This window comes from Halichoerus grypus, chromosome 10 (genome assembly GCF_964656455.1).
Source record: "Halichoerus grypus chromosome 10, mHalGry1.hap1.1, whole genome shotgun sequence".
Taxonomy (NCBI): Eukaryota; Metazoa; Chordata; class Mammalia; order Carnivora; family Phocidae; genus Halichoerus; species Halichoerus grypus.
The window spans coordinates 21,325,873-21,352,207 of NC_135721.1; the positions used below are offsets into that span (position 1 = coordinate 21,325,873).

At 52.4% G+C, this 26,335-nt stretch overlaps 1 protein-coding gene across 2 annotated transcripts; it reads left to right on the forward strand.

Moving 5' to 3' along the window:
• Positions 1-59: 59 nt before the first annotated feature.
• On the forward strand, positions 60-24,601 carry CAD (carbamoyl-phosphate synthetase 2, aspartate transcarbamylase, and dihydroorotase). Of its 2 annotated transcripts, XM_036090295.2 has the most exons (45): positions 60-324; positions 578-717; positions 2,850-2,979; positions 4,060-4,202; positions 4,376-4,517; positions 4,707-4,878; positions 5,086-5,271; positions 5,453-5,565; positions 5,894-6,039; positions 6,310-6,441; positions 6,583-6,816; positions 6,947-7,168; positions 7,372-7,560; positions 7,818-7,942; positions 8,117-8,247; positions 10,757-10,869; positions 11,323-11,567; positions 11,773-12,019; positions 12,387-12,485; positions 12,675-12,899; positions 12,977-13,159; positions 13,365-13,583; positions 13,876-14,043; positions 14,814-14,996; positions 15,133-15,237; positions 15,667-15,906; positions 16,148-16,229; positions 16,432-16,598; positions 16,757-16,921; positions 17,063-17,194; positions 17,381-17,582; positions 17,937-18,127; positions 18,229-18,369; positions 18,594-18,695; positions 19,149-19,245; positions 19,491-19,541; positions 19,833-19,877; positions 19,982-20,151; positions 20,263-20,337; positions 20,878-21,090; positions 21,256-21,381; positions 21,576-21,731; positions 21,818-21,919; positions 22,128-22,222; positions 22,331-24,601. In XM_036090295.2, exons 1-45 carry the CDS (start codon positions 243-245, stop codon positions 22,431-22,433), a joined length of 6,729 nt encoding a protein of 2,242 aa, XP_035946188.1. In that variant the 5' UTR covers positions 60-242; the 3' UTR covers positions 22,434-24,601. The 2 variants fall into 2 exon arrangements, with proteins under 2 accessions (XP_035946188.1, XP_035946190.1); XM_036090297.2 differs by lacking the exon at positions 19,491-19,541.
• Positions 24,602-26,335: the final 1,734 nt, after the last annotated feature.

A 26,335-nucleotide genomic window follows, 5' to 3' on the forward strand; every position in this document is an offset into this window, starting at 1 on the left:
CCCCGCCCCTTACGTGCTGGGCCCCGCCCCTCACGCTGCCGGCCCCTCGCGCCGCCGCAGTCTGCCTCCGCCCAGCGCGCCTGGAGCTCCTGCGCCTTCCGCGGCCCGCGCTCCAGCCACCGGCGCGGTTAGCCACGTGGACCGACTCCTGGCGCGCCGACCTCACGTGGTTCCAGCACCGGCTGGGGCTTGCTGCGCTTGCCGCTTCTCTGTGCTCGTCCCCGCCTCTGACCTCCGTTCCCATGGCGGCCTTGATGTTGGAGGATGGGTCGGTCCTGCGGGGCCAGCCCTTTGGGGCCACTGTGTCGACTGCCGGGGAAGTGGGTAAGCAAGCTCGGGCCGGCTGCCGACCTCATCCCACTTTCTGCTGCCCCTCTCTGCCCAGCTTGCCCTGCCCAAACCCGCCATTTTCCTGCCTGCATACCCTCCTTCCCACCCCCATTTGGTATCCCTGTCCCCATCCCAGCCCCTTTCATCCCTCAAGGTCAAGGCAGCCTCCGCTGGGGCATTGTCATCGCGCAGGGCAGTGTTGTGAAGGGTGTCCTGCCCGAGCCCCAGCCCTGCCTTTTTCTTGCAGTGTTTCAAACCGGCATGGTCGGCTACCCCGAGGCCCTCACTGACCCTTCCTACAAAGCACAAATCTTAGTGCTGACATATCCTCTGATCGGCAACTATGGCATCCCCACAGATGAAGTGGATGAGTTCGGTCTCAGTAAGGTAGCCACACCCAAATGCTTTCTCTACTTTTCTTTTCAATTTAATGATTATTAACTGTTAGTCAAGTGAAGACATTGACATTAAGTTAGGCATCCTGGAGCGAACAAAGATAGACACACACTGAAATGATCAGCTAAATCCCACCCAGGGCTTGAATACCTTAAGAGGCACAGAGCGCTGGAAGCCACGCCAAAGAACCTGGGCTTTGGTAAGGAACCAGTGAAGATTTTTTAGGAGCAGAGTGGTGTGATGGGGGCAATGCTTTAAGATTACACATAGTGGGAAAGAGACTGGAAGCTAGGGTCACACCCTTCCCAGTGACAGTGGGTCCCAGTTCACCTACCAAACAGTCAAGTCGATAATCTTTTAAACCTATTTTCCTTACCTTGACTCATTTTTGCCACTTTTCAGTAGAGTTTTTATCTCTAGATAAGAAAACTCAGTCTCCTCCCACAGTGAGCTTCCACCTATTCCTCCTCCTCTGGAATTTGGAAACTAAGTTGCACTGAGAGTTCAACTAATGAAAAAAATCAACAAATTAATAGTGGAAACCACGCCAAAGAACCCCAGCCTAGGTAGGGTATTCCTCCAAATGCATTTTGTCCTGGTTTTCCAGGCTTAATGAGCCTTTAATTCACCCTGACTCTTAGGAGAGGGAACTCTAGGTAAGGGACACACTTTGTTATTCCTGGGAAGGACCAGTCCTCATCACAAATCTGTAAATAGACTGCATTCTTGTTTATAATGCAGTATGCTGGTTAACATATGGCAGTCTTCACCTTTGTCAGCTGTGGACACACTGACAAAATAAGCGTTTATAAACCTGCAAAATCGAGGCACTTAACAGAATCAGGGTGAGTAAGGCCTCCTAGAGCCTCCAGTCCCCCATGGATGCATTTGTGGCACATGCGCTATGAATGCACCAGTCCATATGCAGATGAGTCTTCCATGGCCATGGAAGGTTCTGCCAAACTATCCTGCAGATCCCTAAAGAACACTCTAAATGGCCATCATCTTTTAAACCTTGTACCACTAAGCATATGTGACTTCGATATGCCATCCCCTCCCACGTAGATGACCGAGTTCTCTATTTAGTTATTAAATGCTTATGTATTGGGTAGCAAACTTGTGTTAGCTTTCTTTTTTTTTTTTTTAATGAAAATCCCCTACTAAGAGGGGGAGGGGCATAATCATGCCTAGTGTTGTACCTTAAACCTTTATTTTTATTTAACAAGGTATTGTGCATCTATCTTACATTCTGCTTTCATCGTACTCTGTAATTATGATCTTGTTTATTTGCATGTTGCTTTGTTAATTTTCAGGCTTCTTAAGTAGCAAATTAACCTAGTGAAGACCGGGACCTTGTCTTTTTGCCTACTCACTGCTCCTCCCCCAACATCTATTACAATGCCTGGCACTAAGTGGACACTCAGTAAATGTTTGTTGACTGCTACTATGTGTCGGGCACCTTGTTCCTGAGGTATTCATAGTTCTGTGATGGGGAGACACACAAACATGTTTATATACAATGTAAATAGCAAGAACAGTGGAAATAAAGTGAGTTTAGGTGAACCCTAAGGAAGAGGCACAAACTGCCAGGGGTGAGGAGGCGGTATCTTCACAGAAGTGGGATTTATAATCTCCGTTTTGGATAAAAGGAAAGGAAGGAAAGGAAAAGCTCACTCTCAGTTATTTTTTTTTTTTTTTTTTTTTTTTTTTTTTTTTTAGATTTTATTTATTTATTTGACAGAGACAGACACAGTGAGAGAGGGAACACAAGCAGTGGGAGTGAGAGAGGGAGAAGCAGGCTTCCTGCGGAGCATGGAGCCCGATGCGGGGCTCGATCCCAGGACCCTGGGATCATGACCTGAGCCGAAGGCAGACGCTTAACGACTGAGCCACCCAGGCGCCCCAGCTCACTCTCAGTTATTAACGAGGGCCTGGTATTCAGTGTTTCACATGGGGAACAGCATTGTTGGTAAAGGACAAAAGCGTGAGGTGCTTGGTGTGTTCAAGGAATTGCCGGGTCTTTCAGTGTGGCTGAAGTGTAGGGCCCCTGCGGTACAGTGGGAAGAGAAGATAGGAAGATATGTGGCCCTGGGCCTCTCACGATCTCTTCCTTCTGTCCACAGTGGTTTGAATCCTCAGGGATCCACGTGGCAGGACTGGTGGTGGGAGAGTGCTGCCCCACGCCCAGCCACTGGAGTGCCACCCGCACCCTGCACCGGTGGCTGCAACAGCATGGCGTACCCGGCCTGCAAGGTACGGCATGAGCATGACCGGACCTGGGCAGAGCCCAGGTGCCTGGATGGGAAGAATCGAGAAGTCTCTTGTGCACTATTGGGCCTTGAGTCCAAGGTTGCAATAGAATGTATCGGATTTGGAAAATTTACATTGGGGTCCGCAGGTTGGAGAAGGAACTGAGCTCTCGCTCCAATGGGAAGAAATAATATAATGAACCCCCAGCTTCTGTAATCATTAACTCAGGACTAAACTTACTTCACCACTACGACTAGAACCCCTTCATTTTTTCGAAGCAGATCTCAAGATATTGTATCATTTCATCCACAAATAGTTCATTGTCTGTGAAAAAGGAATCAGGAATCCTTTTTAAAACAAAACCATGATAACATTATTGTACCTTTAAAAAAGTAACAGTAGGGGCGCCTGGGTGGCTCAGTCGTTAGGCGTCTGCCTTCGGCTCAGGTCATGATCCCAGGGTCCTGGGATTGAGGCCCACATTGGGCTCCCTGCTCAGCGGGAAGCCTGCTTCTCCCTCTCCCACTCCCCCTGCTTGTGTTCCCTCTCTCGCTGTGTCTCTCTCTGTCAAATAAATAAAATCTTTAAAATAAAACAAAAAAGTAACAGTAATTCCTTAATATCAAAAATCCAGGCAATGTTTACAATTTTCTCTATTATCTAAATGATTTTTACCGCTTACTTGAATCTGGATCTAAGATCCGTATATTGCATTTGGTTGATATGTCCCTTTGATCAATGGACCTTATAACCCACTTGACAAAAGCAAGTCAGTTTTCCTTTAGAGTATCCCACGATCTGCATTTTGTTGATTATGTTCCGATAGTGTTGTTTAGCATTTTCTTTGTCTCCTGGTATTATTTTCTGTAAACAAATCTAGAAGTCATGGTTCAATTCAGATGTGATATTTTTAGCAAGAATACTTCATGGTAGTGTACTTCCATCAGGATGGCCCAGGATTTTGATGCCCCTAGAACAGCTGTGTGTGACTCAGGATTCTGGAATGCAGTGCTTCTGAAAGTCTAACCTCATGCATGACTGAGCTGAGCGAGTGTGATGTCTGAGAGAGTGCTATTTTGACAGGAGTGGATACTCGGGAGCTGACTAAGAAGTTGCGAGAGCAAGGGTCTCTGCTGGGAAAGCTGGTCCAGGATGGGACAGAGCCTTCAGCCCTGCCATTCTTGGACCCCAATGCCCGCCCCCTGGTGCCAGAGGTCTCGATTAAGGTACAGAGGTAGAGTGGGAGAGTAGTGCAAGCTATAGCACGGTAGTTTTATTCTGCCTGTAACTGGGGTGATTACTTGAGGGCAAATCAGAAGAGGCCTCAAAGGCAGGGGTTGGTGTGTGTTTATCTATCCTCACTGATCACAGCTGCCAACTGTTACCCTTTATTCCTCAGGCTCCACGGGTGTTCAATGCAGGGGGCGCCCCTCGGATCCTTGCTTTGGATTGTGGCCTCAAGTATAATCAGATCCGATGCCTGTGTCAGCGTGGTGCTGAGGTCACTGTGGTACCGTGGGACCACGCCTTAGACAGCCAGGGTGAGTAGCTGGCGTGTGTACAGGGCTACAGACAGGCAGCATGGGTGGAAGATCTGTCCCTTGGTCTAGTTACTGTAAGTTGCAGGGAAGGAGACAGAGATCAGGGCTTTTGCTCTGATGGTAAGGGCTGCAAGTGTGTCTCTCTGGTTAAACTACTGGTTTTGACATCATCTTTTCTGCCCACTCCAGAGTATGAGGGTGTCTTCCTGAGTAATGGCCCTGGTGACCCTGCCTCCTATCCCAGTGTGGTATCCACACTGAGCCGTGTCTTATCTGAGCCTAATCCCCGACCTGTCTTCGGGATCTGTCTGGGACACCAGCTGTTGGCCTTAGCCATTGGGGCCAAGACATACAAGATGAGGTGGGACTTGTGGGGAGAGGAAGGGCCCGAACTACTGATGTGAGCGGTGGGGAGTCTTGGGGATGGGAATAGAGTTGGTGTTGGCTAGTGTTGAAATAGGAGCAGGGGCCGGTTGAGGGTGCTGAGCTCAACAGAAGCTGGGTTTGGTACAGTGGTGAAGGGTGGGGGGTGAAAGGGGCCAGTGACTCAGTGTGCTTCCATCTCCAGATATGGGAACCGAGGCCACAATCAGCCATGCTTGCTGGTGGGCTCTGGGCGCTGCTTTCTGACATCCCAGAACCATGGGTTTGCTGTGGAAACAGACTCGCTGCCAGCAGGCTGGCTTCCTCTCTTTACCAATGCCAATGATCGTTCCAATGAAGGCATCGTACACGACAGCCTGCCATTCTTCAGGTGGGTCTGGGTGATTCTGGCAGGGTGACTGAATTTCTACAGCTTGGAAGCCCCAGGGTCTTGAAGATCAAAAAGTAAAGCACAGTAATGGGTCCCGGTCATCTATCCCACTACCTACTCCCAAGACTGCCAATTCAAGGCAGGGATGATGGCAGGTTTCGTGATCCTGTCTCTTCAACAGTGTCCAGTTTCACCCAGAGCACCAAGCTGGTCCTTCAGATATGGAGCTTCTTTTTGATGTCTTTCTGGAAACTGTGAAAGAAGCCACAGCTGGGAACCCTGGGGGCCAGACAGGTAAGCACCTGAGTAGACCCAGGTTGTGGAGAACTAAGAGTAGGGTAGGCTCTGGGATGGGCATAAGATGGACGTGCCCCAGGAAACTGAGATATGTTTGGGAGCTTAAGGGGATGGGGTAGGAAAGCAACCAAGCCACAATGATTATTTATGCCTCTTCTGTGGGAAGGAGCTCCAGAGTCATGAGTCCTGGGTTTTTGTCCTGCCTCTGCTACTCATGAGAGGCATGACTTGTTTTGGATTTTTCTGTAAAACGAGGGGGTTAAGGTAGGTGATCTCTCAGGTCCCGTTCAGCTCTAACGTTCTATGACTTTCTTTGCCTCCACAGTTCGAGAGCGGCTGGTTGAGCGCCTCTGTCCACCTGGAATTCCCACCCCAGGCTCTGGGCTTCCCCCACCACGAAAGGTTCTGATCCTGGGCTCCGGGGGCCTCTCCATTGGCCAAGCTGGAGAGTTTGACTATTCAGGCTCTCAGGTAAAGCATGTCCATCCCTGCCTCTCTGGGTGTGTGAACCTTAGGAATGGATAGTCTTGAGGAGAGGGCTGAGGCATGAACGTTGGTTGTAGGGTGGGAATGAACCAGGAGATCTGGGGAATGTGTGGAGAGGTGAGGTGCTGAGGAATAGGAGTTGGTTACTAGGGACTGAGAGCACAGGGAGGGAGAGAAGAGACACTCTGGTGGTCTAAGACCGTTGATAGTCTTGCTTCTGCAGGCGAGGCTGATTGGCCATTTTTGTCCTCCTAGGCGATTAAGGCCCTGAAGGAGGAAAACATTCAGACGTTGCTGATCAACCCCAACATTGCCACAGTGCAGACTTCCCAGGGTCTGGCTGACAAGGTTTATTTCCTTCCCATAACACCTCACTACGTGACCCAGGTATGATTGGGGTAAGGCTGGACTGAGGAGGGGACCCACATGGGTAGGGGGATCCTGTGGTCATTCTGGGTTCTAAACTTCTTTGATCCTCTCCTCTGGACCCCCAAGGTCCTAATGCTTATTATTCCTCTCCTCCCTCAGGTGATCCGTAATGAGCGCCCAGATGGCATCTTACTGACTTTTGGAGGCCAAACAGCTCTGAACTGTGGTGTGGAGCTGACCAAGGCTGGAGTGTTAGCTCGGTATGGGGTCCGGGTCCTGGGCACACCTGTGGAGACCATTGAACTGACGGAAGACCGGCGTGCCTTTGCCTCCAGGATGGCAGAGATTGGAGAGCACGTGGCCCCCAGTGAGGCGGCCAATTCTCTTGAACAGGTTCGAGGGTGACTGGGGGACAGTGGAATGGTGTCATTGTCTTTGTATCTTATTTTCTGTGGGGCCAGGCACCTTGTGCAGCAGGCAGTCGAGGCCTGATCTGTTTGCTCATCTCTTCTGCTCCTCGCAGGCCCAGGCAGCTGCTGAGCGCCTGGGGTATCCCGTGCTGGTGCGTGCAGCCTTTGCCCTTGGTGGCCTGGGCTCTGGCTTTGCCTCTAACAGGGAGGAGCTCTCTGCCCTTGTGGCCCCAGCTTTTGCCCATACCAGCCAAGTGCTGGTCGATAAGTCCCTGAAGGGATGGAAGGAGATTGAGTACGAGGTGGTGAGAGATGCCTACGGCAACTGTGTCACGGTGAGTAATGGAGGCGGGACGGGAGTAACGTCGGGCAGTATGAGCTGTAGTAAGAGCAGAGCCCAGGGCTGAGATCTTTGAGGGTTCGATGTCCCTGAGACCCACGGTGGGGTCTCACTAGAAGTCACAGGACCCTGGGATGCGGTGTCCTGCCTCTCCTGACTCCCTCTGGCAGTGACCTCCATGGGACCTTCCCTTCACAGGTGTGTAACATGGAGAATCTGGACCCACTGGGCATCCATACTGGTGAGTCCATAGTGGTGGCTCCAAGCCAGACGCTGAATGACAGGGAATACCAGCTATTGCGGCAGACCGCCATCAAGGTGACCCAGCACCTTGGAATCGTTGGGGAGTGCAATGTGCAGTATGCCTTGAACCCTGAGTCTGAGCAGGTGAGACTCTAGGCCCTGGAGCTGATATTCTAGCTCTTGGACCCCCGTCCATAATTTTGGGGCCTTTTGACCCTACAGACCTTGGAGTAGAAGTCAGGATTGTCTCTGGTAGGGTTGGACTGGGATGGGGGTGGTGCTTTTGCTATCTATCTCTTCAGAGAGGGCTTTGTTTTCTGGCCCTACTGATATCTCTCTCAGGTAGGCCTTCTGGGCCAGTTATCTGGTAACACTCTCTCTCTGTCTCTCTCTCTTTGCAGTATTACATCATTGAAGTGAATGCCAGGCTCTCTCGCAGCTCTGCCCTGGCTAGTAAAGCCACAGGCTATCCGCTGGCCTACGTGGCAGCCAAACTAGCTTTGGGCATCTCTCTGCCTGAGCTCAGGTACGAGGGTGGGGAAAAGATCAGAGAGGGGGAGGGGAGCTGAAGAAGACATTCATGGGACAGGGATTATGAAAAGGACATTGGTCTGAATGTGTGGGGACAGAGGAAGCTATCTGGAAGCTCACTCTTTACATCTCCCACTCTGTCCTGGCACCTCCACATGATGGCTCCCAGGAACTCCGTGACAGGGGGAACAGCAGCCTTTGAACCCAGCCTGGATTATTGTGTGGTGAAGATCCCTCGCTGGGACCTCAGCAAGTTCCTCCGTGTCAGCACAAAGATTGGGAGCTGCATGAAGAGCGTCGGTGAGAGAGACACACCCCTGGAGACCCTTCCCTGGGTTACCCTCTGGGGTCCCAGCAGTCCTAAGAATCTAGAATGTCATAGAGTTAGTTCCCTGGCATAGCCTTTCAGATGCTGTATTAGCAGTAGCTTGGGAACAGGGTTTCTCAGAACTCACAGGGACGTTTCAAATCCAGTAGTCCTCATCAAGAGTGGGAATTAAAAGCATCTGGAAATCTGTGCCAGAACGCACATGCCACCTCCACTCCCAGATGGCGGGCGTGTCAGAATCTCGGGGATGGGGTGATAGCCATCAGACTAGCTCATCTCTTCCGCTTTACAAATGAGTAAACTGAGGTGCCCGCAGAAGGAAAGTGATGAGGCTGAGGAGAGGATAGAGCCAAGAACGGAAAACTAGATCCAGTCGCTAGTTACACGCACCTCTGTCACACTCTGCTGCCTGTTGGCGAGACTGGCTTCGTGAAACTCTACCCACAGCCTTGCATTGCATTTTGCCCATGGTCTCATCACTAGGCTGTTAATGCCAGTGACAGTTTGTTCTCCGTGCGAATTTAAATACTGATGCTTCGGGGAAGTGAGACCTGCTGTTCTGTGAACCCTTCTCTATCCAAGTCAGTGCAGTGGCAGCCGGCATCCGCCCATCTCCTTCTCCAGGCGCTTTCTGCCACCGTCACCAAAAATTTTTTTTTTTTTAACCCAACGTTTAAGATCAGAGCAGGACATCTGAGACCTTTTTCATAAAAACAAGGAAATGTAGCAGTGAACAATGACTGGGTGTAATGGTCAACATCCAGGCGGTGGTCGAATGTGCTGGAATTGAGTTAACATGCTTCCCTGTGTCCTTTTAAGTCACTCTATCTAGACTGTTCTAAAACATTTCAGCCAAAGCAAGCGTTTCACATACCACAGTGCTTCCAGCTATGGATAAGAGCATTTCATTGTGTTCCAAATTTCCATTAAGAGCAATAATAGCCTTTCAACAAGCAAGTCTGAGTAAGCTCAGATATTATTTTGGAATTTTTAGAAATCATACAAGACTGCCAAGTTGTTCCTTCTGGAGATGAATTTCTGTTATATGAAAATTATAATAAACATGGGAATGAAGCCATAATTAAGTTGTTGGTAAAAAGAAGTGGACTGAAAATAGGAGAAAGATTGATTCTCAGATGAGACATTTAAACGTTTTACGTCTATTCAAGTATTCTTAGAATGTGATCTTTGATAACTTTTTGTAACTTTTATTACATAAGTAAGATACATGAACCATTGAGAAATTAGCAATGTAGTTGAACCAAAAAAGAGTAGTCACCTATAATCATGTCACACAGAGATTAATTTGGGTATATATATGATTCCAGAATCTTCCTATGCATGCATATACAAATATGGCAGGTTGCTCTTTTGCCCAAAATCAACACTTTTATAATATAACCGTATTACAAAGGAATTGCATAAAATCACTTATCATCCACTTCCCTAACACTACTATTAGCATTTTAAAGTTTTAAAGTTCTTTTAAAGAAACAATTAGGATTGTAAATAGAAAAATATAATTGGTAAGAAATACTTGAAGACCCTAGGGTAGATTGTCAGAGGACATTACAATACTTTATGGAAGAGGAAATCAATAAGCAAACCTGGAAAGTTGTAGAGACAGGGGAGTTCCCTTTTATTAGTAAATCGAAATCTGTTTAAAATGAGGTAACATTTTTGTTTTGAGCAAAAATTGTTTAAAATAATTGTACATATTTCTTAGAAGGTGGTTAAACTTACACTGTGTATTATAAAACACAAACTTCTATGAAGCAAGTAATATTTATTAAGGGCTTTATCTATTGCCCCTGCACTTCTGAAAATTTATCCTAAGGAGATAATCCAAAGCCCTAAAGACATCACAGCCTCACTTAGAAGGATAAACACTTCAAAGCTAGGGGAAGTTATGGTAAATCATACAGGAATTAAACGGCTGGTGCAATGTGGGAACAAGCTTATGATAGAAAAGGCAGGTTAGAAATCATACTATTTACACATGGTTATTCTATAACCATGTGTAAAACACATTTGAAAGAAGTCCAGGAAGAAATACTTTAAAATAAGAGTTGTAAAACGTGATTACCTCTGGATGGATTCAAAGAGTAGTGGGATCATCTTCCTATTATCCAGACTGTTGAGAGGTTTGAAAGGATGAGACAGATCCCAGATAGTGTCACAATAGGAATAAAGCAAATAACCGGATAACCATCAGGGGTTGGGCCACTGTGATAAACTGTAATGTTCTAGTATCTCTGTGTCCATTTTAGGCATTTTAATTCCATGGTCTCTAATAAATACAAGACATGAAAATGGTAAGGAAAGGAACTTCCGTTTAAGATTCCTCAATAATGAAACACCATACATACCACCACCATGGGACTTATCCTAAGAACCTCCCAGAGACTTGACTAAATCATAGAAATTCTGGGCAGCATCTCCTGCCTCCAGGCCCTCAGTCCTTACATCCTCTTCCTCTAGGTGAGGTCATGGGCATTGGGCGTTCTTTTGAGGAGGCCTTCCAGAAGGCTCTTCGCATGGTGGATGAGAACTGTGTGGGCTTTGATCACACGGTAAAGCCGGTCAGTGATATGGTAAGTGGCTCCTTCCCCTGGCCCCTGAAATGGACCGCCTCTGCCCCCAGCCCACGGACTCGTTACCACTAATAGCAGCAGTCCTTACTGGACATTTGCTGTGTCTTCATGTTGCTGAGAATTTTGTGGTTCGTCTCCTCTATCATTATAGGAGGATGTATTCTTAAGCTTGTTTCCAGGGACAATGAAACAGGCCTAGAGAGCTTGTGGAACTTGCTAATACACTCTCTGCACAGCCACAAAGAGGCAGAGCCAAGATTTGCATACAGGTTTTTGCAGTCACAGAGCTTTGGTTCTGGTTCCTTTTCCACAGCTTCCTTTCCTAAAACAGTGGGGTACTCGTGCTTTCAGGCTTTTTAGATGCTAAAAGTAGATTTGGAATATTTTGCGTAACATTCGGACATCTCCCTCTCCACAGTCCTTCCATATCCGTTTGTCTGCCCTCCCTATTAGGAGCTGGAGACGCCAACGGACAAGCGGATCTTTGTGGTGGCAGCTGCTCTGTGGGCTGGCTACTCGGTGGCGCGGCTCTATGAACTCACTCGCATCGACCGCTGGTTCTTGCACCGGATGAAGCGGATTATAGCACACGCCCAGCTGCTGGAACAGCATCGTGGACAGCCTTTGCCCCCAGACCTGCTGCACCAGGCCAAGCGCCTTGGCTTCTCAGACAAGCAGATTGCCCTTGCAGTTCTGAGGTTAGAGGTGGTGGTGAGGGCCTTGGGCTGAGGATGTGGGGCAGAGAATCTTTGTACTAGTGAGGGGCCCTTGGAAGGGAGCTTTGTAGGCTTCTGACCTTCGTCCCTGGGATATTTGCTTCTCCGTTCCCTGCCCCAGGATCTCACTTCTCTACTTAGTCCACACCGCACTCCCAGGGCTATGTTTTTGACCCTTCTCCTTCAGCACAGAGCTGGCTGTTCGCAAGCTGCGTCAGGAACTGGGGATCTGCCCGGCAGTGAAACAGATCGACACAGTTGCAGCCGAGTGGCCAGCCCAGACAAATTATTTGTACCTGACATACTGGGGCACCACCCATGACCTCACCTTTCGAACGCCTCACGTCCTGGTCCTTGGCTCTGGCGTCTACCGAATAGGCTCCAGCGTTGAATTTGACTGGTGTGCCGTGGGCTGCATCCGGCAGCTCCGAAAGGTTTTTCATATTGTTTTCTTTACTGTTCCATTCAGTTCTAGCAATTGCCTTTCGCCCAACTTATCCTGGCATTTTCTATTAATTGCTACATTTATATTTATCTTAGGACTTTGGGAGGTGTGGAGGGGGTCGGTGGGGGAGCCCTCCCCTTAGGCCATCTTGTGCCTCTCACAGGGCATGTGTCTTTTCTCCATCACTTTGTACCTACTTCTCTGATACCTACAGGGCTGGCCCTACTTCCCTCCCAAGGCAGGTGTCCCTTACATCCATTTCAGAGAAAGCTGAGGTGAAGTAGGGGTTTCGCCTTAGTTTTTCTATGTTCTTCCTCCCACCTCCTAGCTAAATCTCATGTCCCTCTCTATCACAGATGGGCTATAAGACCATCATGGTGAACTACAACCCAGAGACAGTCAGTACTGACTATGACATGTGTGACCGACTCTACTTTGATGAGATCTCTTTTGAGGTGAGAGGAATATGAAGACCGCTCGTTAGCCTGGGTGGCCAGGGTCACGTGGGAGTGGCTGGCTGACCTAAGATTCTTTGGAACTTGTGGGGTTTGAGGGGAAGTGGGTAGAGGGTGAGGAGCAGTGAGCAGGAAGGCTCAGATCCCTGACCACTTGCCACCTCCACTCGATTCTCCTCTTGCACCAAGGTGGTGATGGACATCTATGAGCTAGAGAACCCTGAAGGCGTGATCCTATCCATGGGCGGGCAGCTCCCCAACAACATGGCCATGGCTTTGCATCGGCAGCAGTGCCGTGTGCTGGGCACTTCCCCTGAAGCCATCGACTCAGCTGAGAATCGTTTCAAGTTCTCTCGGCTCCTGGACACCATCGGTATCAGCCAGCCTCAGTGGAGGGAGCTCAGTGAACTAGAGGTGGGCTGGGGCCTGGTGGGGGGCTGGGAGCTGGATGAGGTCATGGGTGAGTGTGACCAACCCAGCTGCACCCTTAGTCTGCTCGCCAGTTCTGCCAGACGGTGGGGTACCCCTGCGTGGTGCGCCCCTCCTACGTGCTGAGCGGCGCTGCTATGAATGTGGCCTACACTGACGGGGACCTGGAACGCTTCCTGAGCAGTGCAGCAGCCGTCTCCAAGGAGCACCCCGTGGTCATCTCCAAGTTCATCCAGGAGGCCAAGGTAGGGCCACAGACAAGTCTCTGAAGGCAGGCTCCTCAGGCTTGGTGGAAACTCCCCTCTCTGGTCCTACAGCACTTTGTAGGCACGGTGAACTGGGAAGGCTGGGTTGTACCGAGGCTCTCAAAGGAAGGGAGCCTCCTGGGGCAAGTGGGAGAAGAAAATCGCCCCCCTGCCCTGTATCACATTGCCTTCGCATCCCCGCTAGGAGATTGACGTGGATGCTGTGGCCCGTGATGGTATGGTGGCAGCCATTGCCATCTCTGAGCACGTGGAGAATGCAGGTGTGCATTCAGGTGATGCCACGCTGGTGACCCCACCGCAAGACATCACTGCCAAAACCCTAGAGCGGATTAAAGCCATCGTGCATGCTGTGGGCCAGGAGCTGCAGGTCACGGGACCCTTCAATCTGCAGCTCATTGCCAAGGTAGTAAGAGGGAACTGAGGGAAGGGAGTAGCACCTCCTCATTCTCTGGGGCCGCAGTGGCAGCGAGGCTCACTGTCTCCTGCCCTCATCAGAGTAGGCCCGGAAGCTGGAGGGAAGGGGTGCTAGCTATAGAGCCCACATTGTTGTCAGGGTTTGTGACAGTCAGTTACCCTGACCCCTGTTCCAGACTGATTACCGACAGAGTGGTAAGTCAGGGGAAGAGTCAAGGTCAGTGGAGTAGCATCAGTAAGCCCAGACTGCAGAAGGCCTGACTAGTCCCTCTCTGCCCCAGGACGACCAGCTGAAAGTCATCGAATGCAACGTGCGTGTCTCTCGCTCCTTCCCTTTCGTCTCCAAGACACTAGGTGTGGACCTAGTAGCATTGGCCACACGGGTCATCATGGGGGAAGAAGTGGAACCTGTGGGGCTCATGACTGGCTCTGGAGTCGTGGGGGTAAAGGTACGGAGGATTGAAACCTTGAGGTTAGAAGTCACAAGCAAGGAGACAAATAGTGGGAGAGCTTTTACTTACTGCTCACATAATACGTCAGCCAACATGTAAACCGAGCAGCTATTGTAGACAAGGCATCACTGGGCCATAAGGGTGATAGGATGGTCTCTGTCCCTTAGGAGCTCACATTCCAGTGATGGGAGGCAAGGGAAGTTGGGTCCAAAAACAGCTTGCTTCTATAACAGGCCATGATAAACCTGCGTAGTAGAGAGAAGAATAAAATGCGAAAGGAGTTTACAGACAAGAGATGCCACTTCCAAAAGGGGTGACCTGGAAAGGCCCAGGAGGAGAGCTGGTGCCTGAATTGAGTCTTTTTTTTTAAGATTTTATTTATTTATTTGACAGAGACACAAGCAGGGGGAGTGGGAGAGGGAGAAGCAGGCTTCCCGCCAAGCAGGAGCCCGATGCGGGGCTCGATCCCAGGACCCTGGGATCATGACCTGAGCTGAAGGCAGACGCTTAACGACTGAGCCACCCAGGCACCCCCTGAATTGAGTCTTGAAGGACGGTCAGGATATTTGGTTTACTGAGCTTGTTGAGGAAGTGTTCCAAGGCCAAGGAATAGGCCTTGTGGAAAGGAATAACGAGTGGAAACTGAGGGAAGACCCAAAGTATGTTCGGGAAGCAGAGGATTGACAGGCAGAGCAGTGGCGGGGAAGGCTAACCTCGCCATTTGGCTGAGGCCCAGGAGCTCGGCATCTCGCTTCCTGCTCCCTCAGGTCCCTCAGTTCTCGTTCTCGCGCCTGGCGGGTGCCGACGTGGTGTTGGGCGTGGAGATGACCAGCACCGGGGAAGTGGCTGGCTTTGGGGAGAGCCGCTGCGAGGCCTACCTCAAGGCCATGCTAAGCACTGGCTTTAAGATCCCCAAGAAGAACATCTTGCTGACCATTGGCAGCTATAAGGTACAGACTCCAGCGTCAGGGTTTGGGGGGCTGCCCAGAGAGGCTGGGGCAGATGGCCTTGGCTCTCTGGGCCTGGGCTGACCTTGAAGTGGAAGACGGGAGAGACACGACTTCGTCCTCCTTCTGCTTGGTTCAGAACAAAAGTGAGCTGCTCCCCACCGTGCGGCTGCTGGAGAGCCTGGGCTACAGCCTCTACGCCAGTCTGGGCACCGCCGACTTCTATACTGAGCACGGCGTCAAGGTACCGGGGCGCCCGCAGCCTACCCCACGTTGTACCAGAGAATTCTCTCTTCCCCTGCTTTTACTGTCATTGTACAGGTCCTGTGTATTTCACGTAGAGCAAACAGAATATACGGAAAAGCAAGGGAAAAAGTCTCTTACGGTTTCTTTACCACTGTTAATGTTCTGGTATATTTTCTTCCAGAGTATTATTTCTCTGTGTACAAGTGTGGGCTCATACCGCACAGAGTCCTTGGTAACCATAGAGTAGATATCTTCCGTGTCAAGAAATACACTTTGCCAGTACCAAATAGAGCCAGCCCTGGTCCCCACCCTGTGGGTCCTCATTCTCCTCCTCATGGGTTCCTGGGCCATCTCCCCTCCCTTTAGGCTGTCCTTCCTGACTCCTGCCAGGCTCAGATTAGCCCTTGACCTTGTCTCTGGGCCGCAGGTAACAGCTGTGGACTGGCACTTTGAGGAGGCAGTGGATGGTGAGTGCCCACCGCAGCGAAGCATCTTGGAGCAACTGGCTGAGAATCACTTTGAGCTAGTGATTAACCTGTCAATGCGCGGGGCTGGAGGCCGCCGTCTCTCTTCTTTTGTCACCAAGGGCTACCGTACCCGGCGCCTGGCCGCTGACTTCTCTGTGCCCCTCATCATTGATATCAAGTGCACCAAACTGTTTGTGGAGGTGACTGGGGCCTGGGTGCTGGGAGGCCAGCAGCCAATGTTAATGGGGCAGGAGGGAGAAGTGAGTGGTCGTGGGTTGGGAAATCTCAGTATGAAGTAGTCATGCAAATAACCAGTCTTTGTGGCTTCAGAGAGAGAGAAGGGTAGAGAGGGGTAGAGCCTGGTTTATGGGAAAGCCCAGGCCCTACCTACGACTCGCGGGATGCCGTCAAATGAGAGCTGACCGCAGTTTTCACCTGCAGGCCCTAGGCCAGATTGGGCCAGCCCCTCCTTTGAAGGTGCACGTCGACTGTATGACGTCCCAAAAGCTTGTGCGGCTACCAGGTGAGTGCATCTTTTGGGAGGGCCAGACTCTTTCTCACTGAGCTCTTTCCTCTCGTGACCCACTGTGCCCCTGACTGAGGAAGCTCACCGCCTCTCACTCGTATCAGTCGCTGCTGCTTTTCCTGCCACCCCGGTTCATATGTTTGATGTCCTTTGTGTCTCTGAACCGTCCTCTAATCTTGCTGCGTCCGTGTTCTCCCAGGATTGGTTGACATCCATGTGCACCTGCGGGAACCAGGGGGGACACACAAGGAGGACTTCGCCTCGGGCACCGCTGCTGCCCTGGCGGGGGGCGTCACTATGGTGTGCGCCATGCCTAATACCCGGCCCCCCATCATTGATGCGCCGGCCCTGGCCCTGGCCCAGAAGGTGAGCCCTGCACTCCTGCTTCACGGTGACCCAGATGTCCCTGCCTGCCTCCCAGACCCCTCCTCCCCCTGCCCCTTGCAGAAGCGTGGGGGCGCAGGCCACTGGTGCCAGGCCGGCACGGATGCCAGAAGGCCTTGTCTCCTGTGTACCCTCTCCAGCTGGCAGAGGCTGGTGCCCGCTGTGACTTTGCCTTATTTCTTGGAGCCTCGTTGGAAAATGCAGGGACTCTGGGTGCTGTGGCCGGGTCTGCTGCTGGGCTAAAGCTCTACCTCAACGAGACCTTCTCTGAGCTTCGGCTGGACAATGTGGCCCAGTGGATGGAGGTAGGGAGCGGGCCTGTGGGAGGAGGCAGCCAGTTAGTGCGTCCTGGCTTGAGGACCCCATAGAGTGGGATAACAGCAGTGAAGTGTCAAGAGCTCCGTGAGAGCTCTGCACGCTCCCTGCTAAATTCTTTCTGTCCCCAGCACTTTGAGACGTGGCCCTCCCACCTCCCCATCGTGGCCCACGCAGAGCGGCAGAGTGTGGCTGCCATCCTCATGGTGGCCCAGCTGACCCAGCGCTCGGTGCACATATGTCACGTGGCCCGGAAGGAGGAGGTGAGAGTACACCAGAGGTCCTGGTGCCCTTCCTGCTTGGGTACAAGGGGGCGGGGAGTGTGGAGCCAGCACCCTCCGCCTGTCTGCCCCTTAACTTTCCTGGAGGGGAGCTTGGATGCGGAGACCTTGTGGGGCAGGGCATGAGGGAGGCCTCCTCTAGATCTCCCTGCTCTCCGCCCACCCCAGATCCTGCTGATTAAAGCCGCCAAGGCACGGGGGCTGCCAGTAACCTGTGAAGTGGCGCCCCACCATCTGTTTCTGAGCCGCGATGACCTGGAGCGCCTGGGGCCGGGGAAGGGCGAGGTCCGGCCCGAGCTTGGCTCCCACCAGGACGTGGAGGCCCTGTGGGAAAACATGGCTGTCATCGACTGCTTCGCCTCAGACCATGGTGAGAGGCCCCACAGTGTACCTCTGCCCAGCAGGGCTCACGCCCCACCTCAGGGCCTCTAGGCTCCGCGAGGACTGGGACTTGATCTGTGTAGCACAGCACCTGGGCTGTGACAGGTGCTCAATAAATACTCCCCAAAGGAACTGATGAGCAAATGAGTAAAATTATAAATAAGAGAAGGTGGGTATAAGGTCTGGTCCCCAAATGATGGCAGCCGCCCCAGTTTACCTGTTTGCCACGTAACCTGAAGAGATGAGCATCGGGGCTAGGGAGGCAGTGCAGTCCTGGTGGCCTGTGTGACTTCCCAGATGGGGAGGTGATCGGGCCTGACGGGGCCGCTCTCTTCCCTCCCAGCCCCCCACACCTTGGAGGAGAAGTGTGGGCCCAGGCCTCCCCCCGGCTTCCCGGGGCTGGAGACCATGCTCCCACTGCTGCTGACGGCGGTCAGCGAGGGCCGGCTCAGTCTGGATGACCTGCTGCAGCGGCTGCACCACAATCCCCGCCGGATCTTCCACCTGCCCCCTCAGGAGGACACCTACGTGGAGGTGTGGGCACGTGGGCCGGGCGGGGGGGTGATGCACTCTGCAGCCTGCGGCTCTGCTCCATGGTGTGGCCCTACCCTCGCATAACCCGTGTCTCTGGGCAGGTGGATCTGGAGCACGAATGGACCATCCCCAGCCACATGCCCTTCTCCAAAGCCCACTGGACACCCTTTGAAGGGCAGAAGGTGAAGGGCACCGTCCGCCGTGTGGTCCTACGAGGGGAGGTGGCCTATATCGACGGGCAGGTATGTATGTGGCACGAGCCCCATCCCAGTAGTGACTTCCTCGGTCCCATTGTCCTCTTGCCCCAGCACGTCTCTGTGGTGCCACCACCACCCCCAGCTGCCCTGAGGCGGGTGTTTGTTTTTTGTTTCTTTTTTTTTTTTTTTTGCTGGCTTCCACTCCTGTAGGGTCTCAGTCTGGCTTTTTGCCCCCTGCTTATTCGTCTGCTCCTGCCTTCCGTCTGCAGGTCCTGGTGCCCCCGGGCTATGGACAGGATGTACGCAAGTGGCCTCAGGGGGCTGTTCCCCAGCTTGTGCCCCCAGCCCCTGCCACCAGCGAGATAACCACGGTATCCGCAGTGCTTCGGGCCTGGGGGAGTGGGGGGGTTTTGGGGGGTGTTGGGGGGGTGCAGCCAGGGACAGGGCTAACGGCACAGATGGTTGCATTGGTGGTTTAGAGGGTGGAAGGCTCTGCACGTGACACTTAAAATTTCCACCACCTACCTCTTTGTCTGCTGCATAACATAGAATCAACTCCCAGTTTAGGAGGTTACCTAACTAGGGGAAACAGGCCCCTTATTAACCCAGCCAGAGATTTATCTGGGCGCCTGTCATGGGGCTAGTTTGTCTGTCTCTGTCAAGGACAGCGTAGCAGAAGGATGGACCAGAGGGGGAGGTGACGGAGACTGGGATCCATTCCATTCTCACTGTGGACAGTGAGCAGTTTGGCTTTTCTTGAGGGGTTGAACTTGAGGAAGAGTTGGGTCAGTACTTTTCAAAACTCTAGACCTGTGTCTCTCCAGACGCCTGAAAGGCCCCGCCGGGCCGTCCCAGGGCTTCCCGATGGCCGCTTCCACCTGCCACCCCGAATCCACCGAGCCTCCGATCCAGGTCTGCCAGGTAAGAGGGAGGTCCTGTGATATGTGGAGGACGGGGCCATCTGGACTTAGAGATGTGTAGGGACAGGCTCCTCTTTCCCCCCAGTGTCCCTGATGGACGGGGGTCACTTTGGTCCACTTACCCTGTCCTTCCGGCCATCCCCTCTTCCTAGTCTGATCCACTGTACTCTCCTTTGCCTAAATCAGTCTGCCCAGCGTGAGGTAGGCACCCCACAGCTTCTCACGGCCCTTTCTTGTTGTGGGCAGCTGTGTTCCTCCACCCGGGAGCTGGGATCCCACGGGGCAGCAGGACGTGGGGTAAATCCAGGTCGTTGGTTGGTGTGAGCCTGGCCGTTCCCCTTGCCTAGGATCCCTTTGCCTCCTGGGAGGGCCCTGGGAGGGCACCACTGCTCACACACAGCAGCCCTCGTGGGAAGTCACTTGTGTGTCCCCCGGGCTGCTGGTCCTTCTTGTTTGCCCCTAACCTGCTACAGCTACTGTTGTGTGAGTTGGTTTAACACAGACACTGTGATCCAGAGTGTGGGGAAATGGGGGCTCTTCACAGACCTTAGTTGCAGGCTTACATCTGTCCTGTTGCCCTGTTTGTAGCTGAGGAGCCAAAGGAAAAGTCCTCTCGGAAGGCAGCTGAGCCAGGTGAGACTCCCCTGGAACACACGCTCACCTCGGGGACCTGTCTCATCTGGCTTGTGTAGGAGGAACCCTCTGACCCACCTCTTCTGCCCCGTCCCTCACTGCAGAGCTGATGGGAACTCTTGATGGCACCTGCTACCCTCCACCACCAGTACCTAGACAGGCGTCACCCCAGAACCTGGGGACCCCTGGCCTGCTGCACCCCCAGACCTCACCCCTGCTGCACTCATTAGTGGGTCAACATATCCTGTCTGTCCAGCAATTCACCAAGGATCAGGTGCCTGGGGGAGAGCGGATGGGGACACCCAGAGCTTTGAGAATCTGGAAAGTTGGGGCTAGGACCTCTGGGGGCCACCGCCTTTCCAGCTGACTTGGGGATCTTTCTTAGATGTCTCACCTGTTCAATGTGGCACACACGCTGCGGATGATGGTACAGAAGGAGCGGAGCCTCGACATACTCAAGGTCAGGGTCAGGGCTGTGGGTTATGGGCCCAGGACCCTGTCAGCAGGGCTATGCAGCGATCAGAGGGATCTCCCTCTCCTGCCATAGGTCCCTTCCTGTGAGTCTAAACCCTCCACTGTAAGTTACTCCGCCTTCTCTACTCTGGAAGGTCCGGCTGCCCTAGGCCCCCCGACCCCCACGTTTGCTCTCCTCTGACCAGTAGTTAGCTGACTTACAAGGCCCTGAGCACCAGTGTATCAGCTTACTAATCTGGTCACTTGGTCTATGCAGGTGGATTCATGGGATAGAACTGGGGTATTTCCTTCTCCCCCAGAGAACAAGTATCTGGTTCAGATACTTACCCATGGTTTTGTTGGAGGCGGAGCCTTTAGCTCCGTGTGACACTAATGGAAACGTCAAGGTCAGGACAGGTCAGGGGAGGCGGTTTGCGGGGAGGGGTTCTCTCAGTACCTCTCCTGTGTAAGTGGGGGAAGCAAGCCACAGCCGTGCTTTCCCCAAGATGAGCACCCACATTTACATCGGATCTTGCCCTCCCGCCAGGGGAAGGTGATGGCCTCCATGTTCTACGAGGTGAGCACGCGGACCAGCAGCTCCTTTGCCGCGGCCATGGCCCGGCTGGGGGGTGCTGTGCTCAGCTTCTCGGAAGCCACGTCTTCGGTCCAGAAGGGCGAATCCCTGGCTGACTCCGTGCAGACCATGAGCTGCTACGCCGACGTCGTCGTGCTTCGGCATCCCCAACCTGGAGCGGTGGAGGTGAGGCCAGCAGCGCACTGGGACGGGGGAGTAGGGTGGATCCAGGGACATGACTGCGAGTGTCTGGTTGGGCCGGACGGGGAAGGGGACCCAGGAAGAGTGGGACTCAGGCCGAGAGTGGGGGCCACTGAGATGCAGAAGACAGGGCTCTCCTTGTTTTCGCAGCTGGCAGCCAAGCACTGCCGGAGGCCAGTGATCAACGCTGGGGATGGGGTCGGAGAGCATCCCACCCAGGCCCTGCTGGACATCTTCACCATCCGGGAGGAGCTTGGGACTGTCAATGGCATGACGGTGAGGGTCGTGGCAGGGCTTGGAGGCCTGCTTGGGGAAGGTCTGGAGAGGGAGACCGTTGGGAAGAACCGTCTCTGCTCCGAGGCATGCTGCAGCAGGGAGGCCTCCGTCCTGCTCCTGAGACTGAAAGCTGTGAAACGGGGGTGCAGGTGTTCAGTCTGGGGGCCCTCTTGGTGATCGGGTTCCTCCCCTAGATCACAATGGTGGGGGATCTGAAGCATGGGCGCACCGTGCACTCTCTGGCCTGCCTGCTCACCCAGTACCGTGTCAGCCTGCGCTATGTGGCCCCTCCCAGCCTGCGCATGCCACCCAACGTGCGGGCCTTTGTGGCGGCCCGTGGCACCAAGCAGGTGAGACCCTGGGAGGCCACGGGGCATGTGGGTTGGGCAGTGAGGGCCCGGCGCTGCATTCACTCTGGCTCGACCTCGCCCTCCAGGAGGAATTTGAGAGCATTGAGGAAGCACTGCCCGACACTGACGTGCTCTACATGACTCGAATCCAGAAGGAACGCTTCGACTCTACCCAGGAGTATGAAGCTGTGAGTGCCACGGTGGAGGGGAGGCCAGGGCTGGAGCTGCGGGGCATCCAGACTAGTGGCTGGGAAGGCGGGGCCCCAGGAGCTTGACTGGGCCTCTTGGTCGTGATAACTGAGTGTGGGTGAGGAGGGGACCCTGGAGGATCCCAGGCTTGTGGCTGCACGGCCACCCCAGCCCTGAGGTGCTGACGGGGCCCCTGTCGCCTCCCAGTGCTTCGGCCAGTTCATCCTCACTCCCCACATCATGACGCGGGCCAAGAAGAAGATGGTGGTGATGCACCCAATGCCTCGAGTCAATGAGATAAGGTGACACGGCTTCAAAGTGGAGGCCACGCTGGGGGCTGGCTGTGGGAGGGCACCCGGTTCCAGATAGGCCTTGGGGGCTGTGTGCCAACCGTTTTCCTTCTCTTGCAGCGTGGAGGTGGACTCGGATCCCCGAGCAGCCTACTTCCGCCAGGCCGAGAACGGCATGTACATACGCATGGCTCTCTTAGCCACTGTGCTGGGCCGCTTCTAGGGCTTGGCTCCTCAGACTCTTGTCAGGCCTAGCCGCTGGGCCCGAAATCGGTGCCCCCCACGGGGGCAGCACACTTAGGAGATGCTCTGGGGCATCCAGATAGCTCATGTGCTCACAGGCGCACCTGCAGACCGTGCGCTAGCATGAGGGTGGGGCCCCGTCTCCCTTACTGCACCACACACCTGTAAAGTCATTTTTCTACTGACTAAATAAATAGCTAAGCTGCTTGTAAGTGCCTGCTTCCTCGCATGTATCCTGGCTTCAGCATAGGATGCCAGATGTCATGGGCAGGGCTTTCTTCTGGAAATTGAGAACAGTTTACCAAATCTAAGAGCAGCCTTGCTGGGCAGGCCCTCGCTCTGGCTGCATTTTCAGAGCCGTGGCTCTTTGGGGTCTGAGCGGGACTGTGCTTTTGTGTTGGTGCTCTCTGGGTCCTGCGCTGCCCGGGTCCCTGTGCAGCCATCTTTCCTCGATTTGCACTCAAAATTCTGATGCGAGTTACAGGGTCCTGCCTGGTGAGGCCTTTATTCTTCTCCCCTCTGTGTGTTTAGTCCTCTCCTTCAGTGGCTGAGGTGGCCTTGGAGTTCATCTGCCATCACTGTTAGGAGCTCCTCCCACCTACTCTCCTTGGGAGCCTCTGGCTGACACTGGACTTTCAGATACCGTGGAGGGCTGAAGAGCGCTTGGCTTGGAAACCCTGGGATTGGAGACTGGGGTGGAGTAGCTCATGTGTCTTTGCAGGTCAGGGCTTCTGTGGATCATACAAAGTATGTGAGCTTTTCCATTCCGTTCCATGAACTTTAGTAGCATTAAAGAAATTTCTTGATCCAGCAGACTTTACTTACCACCCCCGCCTCCACACCGAGTACAAAGCACCATGTGTAATGGGAGTACAAGAATGAACAAGATCATTTGAGGCCTCTTAGCTGGTAAGGCATCCAGTGACTTCTACAGATTGGACTGCCGCATGCTGGCTCAGGATGGTCCAGACCACCAGCATCACTCAGGAAGAAGCCACTTCGTGCACAGAGCTATTAGCGTGTTACAGGGATAGGAAAGAAGGAACTCGTTTTTTGAAAACGATGTGAGCACAAACCTTCACATATTCTCATGTAAACTTATATCAGCTTTCTAACCATTTTACTGATGCAGAAACTGGCTCAGAAAAGTTACTGGGTGGCTTACCCAAAATCACATAGCTAAGATTCATATACAGGACCGCTTGACTTCAAACCCATCTTTCTAGTAAAACAAAAAGGAAAACATCATCTCCAGCTTTAAGGGGCATCCAAAACCAGGGTGAGAGAAAAGCCACACAAATCTGAACAAGCAGAGAACAAGTCTGAGGTATCTGGGGAGCCAGGTTTCAGAAGAGAGATCAGCACAAACCTGGACTCTTGTCTACGGAATGGGATTTGGGCTGTTGCCCGAGGAAAGGACAGGCTCGGGCAGGTTGGATGGGAGGAGAATCTTATTGCTAGCACAGCTTGAACACAGGAGTGGGAATCCTGTGTCTGCAGCACTGAGGGGCTCCACACCCAGACCCAGCTGAGCGCCCCTGCTTCGTACTGTTGGGGTTCAGAGCGACAGACCAGACCAAGAGGTTTGGGTGTGCATTCCAACAGAAACAGGAATTCATAGCCGCAGGTACTGTTGGAAGAAGGGTGGGACTAGGTATAAATCCATCTGCTCCTGGAGAGCTGAGACCTCTCCTGGCCTGCTAATGTTAACCCTTCCAGGCTTCCTGGACCCTGACCCTGACAAGTTCTCCCTCGGGGGCCCAGAGAACTTTGTTGGTTGGAAAAGAGGACCACTTATAGAAGGCTTCTCCTTTCTAGAGCTTCAGTTACCCTTCTGAGGTTATTCAAACAAGTCAAGGGATTATTTTCCCAAGTACCTGGGAATCTGTCACACACACATTCCCACAGAACTCGGAGAGCCTAGTCCTCAAGTGGAAGCAGCGTTTGCTGCCAACCAGCACACACATTCTACTCAGTTGCTAAGTGGTGGGAGGTGTTCCTGCTCTGTTCCTTTCTTTGGCTCTCCTAATCATAACACAGCTCTAAGTTGAATAAACTTCTTTCCCCTACAACCAGAAATGAGATCTCAGTACCTTGGGAAATAAATGAAGCTATCCGCAAGAAATAAAAACAGTGCTTTAACCAAAATGTCCATATCTAAGGTTGTTCCACACCCATTGAGAAACAAGCTCATACACTCCATATGGTTGTCATTAACTATAAAGAGTTTAAAAAAAAAAAAGTTTTCTGGTCTTCTTTCCTCCTGAATACTTAAGCAATTTGATCTATTTTTTTTAAGTTAACATAGCTCTAAGTATGTGCCAAGCCCTGTTCTAGCACTTTACAAATATTAACATTCTTTTTTACTTTTACTCTTGGATGAACCCTTTAGACATACCCCTCTGTGAAAAAAGGTCTGACCTAATGTGTTCCCTTATTATCATTGCATAAGGCATTTTCCCCAGCTCTTCACTGTCTACGCTTGTGAAGAAGAAAATCGCAAAGTAGGCATTCCCCTTGGAACTTGGCCGCTTTCGTCCTATTCCCACGTGTTACCATTAACGAGCTGCCACCATGCAAGTCGGTGCAGCTTCGGGCTTTAGCGGAAAGGGCGGAGTTGGGAGTTCCCAGTGTAACACTGGTAGGTGTCTGTAATTCTGTAGTGATATCCCGATATCCCGTAGACATATCCCGATATCCCATGGACGGTGGGGGCGGGGTTGGGGGGGGAGACATGGGCTGGTGGAGGTGCGGAGCAGACAATGAGTGCCAGAAGTGAGCGCATGGGGAACGGGGAAGACTAACCTGGCAGCAGCATCTGGAAGAGATGGGGGATGGGAGCCATTCCACCATCAGGGAAGCCAATTAGGACACTGCTGCACTAAATGCAGGTGATGGATGAAAAGGGTCTGGACTAAGAGGCAGGAATGGATGTTAGGAAATGTGAAAATACTAAGGATAGGAAAGACTAAAAAATGACTCCATGGCATGGGACCTTGAGATTGGGAGAAGGAGGACTGATGCAGCTCAGTGAGCCAGTTTGGGAGAGGGAAGGACGAATTCTGTTTGGGCATGATACTTTTCAGCTGCTGTAGGGCATATATGGAGATGTCATGTAGATAATGAGGCTAGGGAGTTAGGGCAACCTGGGACGAAGATAAATATGTGATTACATAAGGGACATTACTCACTAATATATCCCAGGCACCAAAAGTATTGAGCCCATAGCAGGGGCTCAGTAAACATTTGTTGACTGAATCATTAACATAAAGGTAATTGAAGGGGGCGCCTGGGTGGCTCAGTCGGTTAAGCATCTGCCTTCAGCTCAGGTCATGATCCCAGGATCCAGGGTTGAGCCCCACCTCGGGTTCCCTGCTCAGTGGGGAGTCTGCTTCTCCCTCTGCCTCTCTGCCCCTGCCCCCTGCTCATGTGTTCTCGCTCTCTCTCTCTCTCTCCCCCTTCTCTCACAAATAAATAAAACAATTAAAAATAAATAAATAAAGGTAATCGAAGCTCTTTAAATATGTACCTCTGTATTAGTTCACCAGGAGAATGAGAGCAAGGAGAAATGAGCAGCATCTCGGAAAGGGGCGGAGGAGAACTCAGAAGAAAGCCCTCCAGGAGTCCCAGAGTTGCAGGTGTATGAAATCTGGGGTGAGGTGTCAGCAGCTGAGATCCTGCAGTAGGTCAAAGAGAATGAAGTCTGAGGCAGGGACTTGGTCATGGTAGTTACTCTGATGCTTTGTGGCTGTAAGATAGACACCACATTTCATGGGCTTCGTGAGGGACTGGTGGTCTAGAAGTTGAGGTCATTTGCCAAGAGGCAAGGGGTGTGGCATTAGGACCAGAGAGAGTCCTGAAAAGGCTGGGAAAGCTGTGATG

What these genes read in the sequence shown, in the direction of transcription:
- CAD (XM_036090295.2), top strand. Translation starts at nt 243, where the DNA reads ATGGCGGCCTTGATGTTGGAGGATGGGTCGGTCCTGCGGGGCCAGCCC. An exon ending in CCTACGGCAACTGTGTCACG is followed by an intron (nt 7,169 to 7,371) that starts GTGAGTAATGGA and finishes TTCCCTTCACAG; the next exon opens with GTGTGTAACATGGAGAATCT. An exon ending in AGCAATTCACCAAGGATCAG is followed by an intron (nt 20,152 to 20,262) that starts GTGCCTGGGGGA and finishes GATCTTTCTTAG; the next exon opens with ATGTCTCACCTGTTCAATGT.